Consider the following 6,430-nt stretch of genomic DNA (forward strand, 5'->3'; position numbering starts at 1 on the left):
CAAAAAAAAAATCCCAAGCATCTGTCTTCACAAAAATCATCTTTAGCTACCCGCAGCATTCCTAGTCTGAAAGCATATTCATGCACATGCACGGAACACTCTATGAGAGGCACCTCAGAACATCTATTTGTCAGACCAAACAGCACGAGAAGGATTAGCATGACATCAGCAAATTATTCATTCGCCCACCTCTACACATAATTAATTTGGTAGTTTCTTAATGGTATTGAAATCACTTTTCATTCCACCTTCCATATAAACAATCATGAATTATCAACATGTACTTTTTATACAGCACCAGCTGCCCTATGCTAAAACGCTTGCAAAAAGCCTTTCAAACTCAGTGACAGCATAATCATATACAATCATTAAGGTTGGAAAAGACCCTTAAGATAATCAAGTCCAAAACCTAGCACTGCCAAGTCCACCACTAAATTGTATCCCTAAGCACCTCATCTACACATCTTTTAAATACCTCCAGGGATGGTGACTCAACCACTCCCCTGGGCAGTCTGTTCCAATACTTAACAACTCTTTTGGTGAAGAAGTTTTTCCTCATACCCAATCTAAACCTCCCCTGGAGCAACTTGAGGCCATGTCCTCTTGTCCTATCACTAGTTACTTGGGTGAAGAGACTGATCCTCACCTCGTTACAATCTCCTGCCAGGTAGCTGTAGCATGGAATTTGGGGTAGCACGACAAGGTTGAGTTCTTTACTTGGCTTCTGCTAAGACTGTCAGAACTGGTTGTGAAAAACTAAGTATATTCTTCCCTTGGCTGAATATCACATAAGCACTCAACTTCTGACGCACACAACTAAAAGGTACCACTCAGTACTGGATTTGCCATTTACAATCTTACCTTTTTATTTTACCTATATATTTCTAATTAGCTTATTTCCACATTCCACTCAAATTACTTAAAAAAACCACACAAAACTTTCTCTGAAGTGGCATGACACTTCACATAAAATTCTCAAATCACCTCTGTACTGAGTGACAAAATGGTGCTTTTTGGTCTTTCCACTGAAATATTGTTGTACTGGTAACTCAAACTACTAGATCATTACTATTAAAAATCAGCAGTTTTATTTAATCTAAATATTTTCTGACTGTGTTCTATTTCCTGCCATATTGCTATGTACACAGGAAAGAGCTTTCCTGCATCACCTCAAAGCCCTGTTCCCTGTGTTGCTGCTTCTTCCACCATGAACTTTCCTTGGCAGATAACTGGCATCAGAACCTAGGAGGACTAGTGCTTCTACCTCTTTTCTTAAGAAGCTGCTCATTGCGCTCACTGTCTAGAATGAAGACAAGTTCTCAATGTTTGGGAGTCATTTACATTATTTGCTGTTACTGAAGCAGCACAATTTTCTTTTAGAGGCTCAATTACCGCAAGTAGTCAATTCAGTAGTTCACTGGAACTATTCTTAGCTATTTTCTCCTCAGTTCTAAGTTGGGCAGTGATCTTTATTAGTCATCCGTACAACTTATCCTCTTTTAAAACCAGCTCACTCCACGTCCCACTGCCAGCACGCGCAGACATCTCCTCTAATTCAAGAGCTTTCAAACAGAGAACACTCCATACACCTCTCATGCCTTTAGATCTACTCACTAGCACTTGTACAACCTTGAAAATACAAGTAATGACAAGAAAATAGGGAAGAAAGTCACAGTGACGTTAAGGTTTATTAGTTTACAGGTTGACTGAGAGCAGTCAGTTTGCAGCTTACTGACATTCTGGTTTATCACTAAGCACCATCTTTAGCTTGGATTTATAAAACAGAGCTTGGAAATATTACAGCAAACAAACAAAAAAAATGCTTAAACAAAACCAATGCTTATTACCAGTGCAATAATTGGTTGTTTTTGTAACTGACTCCTGTGCTTCAGAGATTGCTTTCAGTATTAAATTCTTATTGGCCTGTTTTGAAGGTGGCAATGAAGGCCTAAAGGAGATGAAAAAATAATTATTTGTACATAAATTGCAACAGCAACTGTATTCATTGTTAAACACAGATATTTCAACACATTAACAAAGTTATGCATAATACTGATAGAAAAATAATAATCTAAACCCACTCCATTTGTAGCTGTTTTCAGCTTGTTACTGTTCTCTGAGTGGACAGGGATCCACAAAATGCTCTAAGAAAAAAAATCCACAAAATGCTCTAAGAAAAAAAATCCACAAAATGCTCTAAGTCCAGAGGCATGATTTCATCTCTCAGCTTAAGCTGCTGTAAAATCAGGCAGCATGTGAAAGACGCAAGCTCTGCCATTTATCTCCTCCCACCTCTGGCCCTGCACGCCTCATGCTACATTTGTGTTGGCACTGGTAACTATGTGGCTGCCCTGCGGAGTAAGATCCAGCGGAAAATTGACTCTGTCAAAACCGTATTAGCTGTAAAAAAACCTTCATTTGTCTTTGAACGTCAACAATAAGGAAGCTTAAATCAGATAAACGTGCTGTGGCCTTGAAGATAAGTTCAATTAAGTGTATTTGCTTAAAACAAATCTTATGCAAGCTAGCACTGTAGATCAGTAGAACCATCTCTTCCATAGTTTAAATGTTCTTCCTCTTAGTGTTGAAAATCAGATATGAACCATCGACACCTGAGATTCAGACAGAATTAGGGAACAGAAAAAAAGGAAAAATCTCTCACGTCTTTTAAAAAGCTAAAATCACCTTAAACAACAAGCAATAATTGGTTTGAAAGCTATTCCTGAAATAAAACTTTCCCCAAATACTGTAAAAGTTCACATTCAATTACAGCTTATGCACAATAATAAAAGCACGTTACAAAATCTGAGAAAAAAAGGTGGTGTAAACAGATGCCCAGAGTTGTGAGACAGTACAAAAAATATTTGTCTGGCAATTTTCAAAGCTGCCAACAGTTTTCCCCAACTTCCACTTTCAAAGTTTTTGTTCATTATATCCATTCTGGAAACCACACAGAATCACTGAAACCTTAAGTACCTTCTTTCTGGCTTTGCAGGCACAGACACACTGCTCGAGATGCTTCCTGTTCGCAATCCATAGTCTTCCTCATCGTCATCATCTTCCCCTTCATTACAGAACTTTTTCACTTTCACTACTGAGCTTACAACAGGCAACCGTCTCTTCCTGAAGGTTTCTTCCTACAATAAACAGAGCAGCCAAAACAATTAATTTAGTACGAAGCATGTATTAATAAACCAGTAAAGAAAACATTGCAATTCTAAGTATAACCAGAAGATGGAGAACTTCCATTGAAGTTGCGTGAGTCTAGAACTACTGGACTGTTTACAGAAACAAGTGATAGCATTAGAGAAGATGAAAATCAGACACGTAACTGTAAATAACATTTAGAAAAGGAGAATGAAAAAGTCTAAAGTACAGACATTTTATCCAACATCTGCAGTAAAAAGCAGAGTTTTCCAAAGAAATTCATGCTACCCTTCAAGATGACCCTGTTGAAAGCCAGAGAAAAATTACATCAGTATGAATGACTTTCTCCTCTGTATCAACTCTAATTTCAGAATAGTGTAAGGATTAATACGTAGCAAGCTGACATATTCCAGAGGATTCCAATAGCTATGCTGAGTCATGATGGTCCAGCTTAGGCAATGCAAGGTCCCTGTTGTGACACAGCCATTTGCCACCACCGCAAGAGCCTGTGGTACTGACAAATTTAAATGCTAGGCTGTGAGAAAGCACAGGTGAAAGCACACATCAGTAATTCCTGTAAGAACCATCACTCAGCCCTGAACTACTAGTACCAGTGACTGAAGTCCCTCAGTTTCTCTGGAATATTTTACTGGATGCGTACACAGTAATTTAGGTTCCTAGCAAGTGTAAAATATTGCAACAGCTTAGATCATACCAACCTCACCGCCTGCTTTATCGGCACTAAGTTTGGAGGTGGGTTTGTAACTTTCTGCTAAGCTGCCAAACGCTTCTGGATCGCAGGGCTGGCCGCTTTCCAAAGACCTGCAGCTCTGCGCATCTAACTGCCGGCTCCCCTGTAAGCTGCCCTGTTGTGACAATCTGTGCATGTGTACAGTGCCATCGGCACTCCTGCTAGCTGGCGGTCGGTAGATTTCAGCAGAAGGACGAGAAGAACCGTAAGTTACAGTTACAATAGGTTTCTTCCGTGACAAAGGATTCTCCTGCACGAAGTTTAGGTCTTCATCGATTAGATCATCTGGTTCAGGTTTAATGTCAATTACAGCTTCAGAAGGTGATAATTCCCTCAAAGGCTTGACTGTAGATGTTAAGCGGGATGCAGAACCATCTTCAGAAGACTGCCTGATAAAAATAAGAAATTGCCAACTATTAACTCATCTGCAAATAAAGTTCTGGAAAATGAGAACTCTCTTTTAAATGAAGCCAGCAGGGAAGAATCATTCCAGTATTACTGTTCATAGAAATCGAACAAGTTGATCACAGTTTTTAGTTTCATTAATTAATCTAAGCCTATCTGTTGCTTAAAGAAAGGGAACTGAACTCCTAATTTAACGGTTTCTTATGTAACAGACTGTAACAATTTTTTACCCTTCAAAACTACTTTGATCTTTCCAAGTAGCTGTGCTCTCCAGAACGGCTACTGCAGTCACACAGCTGCTAATGTCCAAATGGGTGTTAGGAAGCAACCAGAAGCTTTACCGTGAAGCGTTGTTCCTTTGCTCCTGTGAGCTAGTTGAAACTCTTGAGTCACTTCTTTCAGTCCGAGTGCTGGAAACTGCAAGAGGTGGCAAGACATCCTCACGCCTCCTCTCATCACTCACACAGGAACTGCTTTTGCTGGAAGGAAGGTTGCTCTCAAAGATACTGGATTCTGACAATTTTACACTAGTTGGTTCTGTGGAGACAGGTAACTTTTCATTTTACATCAAAGCACAGCAACATAGACTTTGCAGTGAATGCAGCTAAAAAACTGAAGACAAGCTGTTTCAGCAGAAGATGTCAGTAAGAAACACCCAGTAATACATCCTGGACTCAAAAACAAGTTCTTTATCTCAAAAGAGATAAACAGCCAGGTGGTTTTCTAAAGACCCAGGACCCAAAAGACTATATAAATTGAAAATTAACAAAACACTCAGCTAGGATGTTTTTGAAACTCATTAGACACACAACACGACATGAAAAAGTTTCACTGAATTTTCTTACTTACCCGTAGTCACAGATCGCAGCTTATCCAAAACACCATGGAGCCTGAAATAAACGGGCCACAAGGTGGGAAGCAAAAGATAAAAAGGAGAAATAAAAAAACTTTAACTTACATTCAGAATAATCATCTTCTGGAAACCAATTGCCTTTCCCCTTCCATAAGAAGTACCTCATGTACCCTAAAACTTCACTTTTTATCATGTTTACTTTGTATATGAAACTTCAATTACCCCGCAGAACTTAATTCTAAATACCAAACCTAAACAATACACGATTCACAGCATTTAGCATACTCAGGATCCTTCCAGCATGCCTTGTATATACCAGCATCATTCCTTGAGACATGCTGATGAGCAAAAACATTTCAGTGTGGTATCAAATTTGCCATTGGCCTGTGAAAAAGGCACCAAACTGAAGCTATATAGAAAATCAAAAGCCTGTAAAATAGTAAGGCTGTTTAAAAATAAGCATACATTACAGTGAGAAGAAAGAAAAAAAAATCCCAACACTTAAATGCATATCCTACTTGGAATTCAAACCTGACCATAATTTAGACCAAGTATTAGAAAGTAGTTAAGGAACAAAAACATACTGCAGTGGGAAAAGTAAGGCCGCATGTGAATGTAAGGAAGGCTTACACTCACCATCATGGGAGTTTTCACTAGAACACTCCTAAAAGTTTTGTTAACTAAGCTCTGTCGATGCAGATCAGTTTTCAGCCTGACCTCTGGCTAACTGTGACCTGACACTTGGTTCAGACTAAGAAGTGTCGGCCAACCAGCAGGACTGCCAGGCCTGCCACAGAACTGCTGTGAAACTTCTGCCACACGTCCCAACATTACCAGGTACAGAGACAAACCAAGCAAGGCAGACCTTGTTGAGCACTGTATTTAGCCAGAGTATTTAATATTTAATAATGTAAACACTCTGGGCTGGCTTTGGAAGAAATAAAAGCATATAAAACTCCCAACTACAATGTTATTTAACTTTTTTCTACCAGTCCTCTTACAGTTTATTGCATAGGTTTCATCTCGTCTTCAGCTTGGAGAAGATTGAAGGGTGACCTCATTAATGTTTATAAATACGTAAAAGGTGTCAGGAGGACAGAGCCAGGCTCTTCTTCGCAATGTCCAGTGATAGGACAAGGGGTAATGGGTGCAAGCTGGAGCATAGGAGGTTCCACAAAAACATTGTGAGGGTGACAGAGCCCTGGCACAGGCTGTCCAGGGAGGTTGTGGAGTCTTCTTCTCTGGAGACATTCAAAACCAGCCTGGACGTGGTT

The 6,430-nt window shown here is 39.5% G+C and overlaps 1 protein-coding gene across 1 annotated transcript in view; it reads right to left on the minus strand.

The window, feature by feature from the left end:
* The window catches only part of ZC3H14 (zinc finger CCCH-type containing 14), a 16,909-nt gene that overhangs the window by 7,651 nt on the left and 2,828 nt on the right, over positions 1-6,430 (minus strand). The window contains exons 3-7 of the mRNA XM_009873324.1: positions 5,153-5,193; positions 4,645-4,840; positions 3,867-4,287; positions 2,977-3,137; positions 1,848-1,948 (exon numbers count right to left, since the gene is read on the minus strand). Of these exons, the coding sequence (XP_009871626.1) occupies positions 1,848-1,948; positions 2,977-3,137; positions 3,867-4,287; positions 4,645-4,840; positions 5,153-5,193 (920 nt within the window). The remainder of the gene's footprint in view (positions 1-1,847; positions 1,949-2,976; positions 3,138-3,866; positions 4,288-4,644; positions 4,841-5,152; positions 5,194-6,430) is intronic.

This window comes from Apaloderma vittatum, unplaced genomic scaffold, assembly GCF_000703405.1.
Source record: "Apaloderma vittatum isolate BGI_N311 unplaced genomic scaffold, ASM70340v1 scaffold4087, whole genome shotgun sequence".
Classification (NCBI taxonomy): Eukaryota; Metazoa; Chordata; class Aves; order Trogoniformes; family Trogonidae; genus Apaloderma; species Apaloderma vittatum.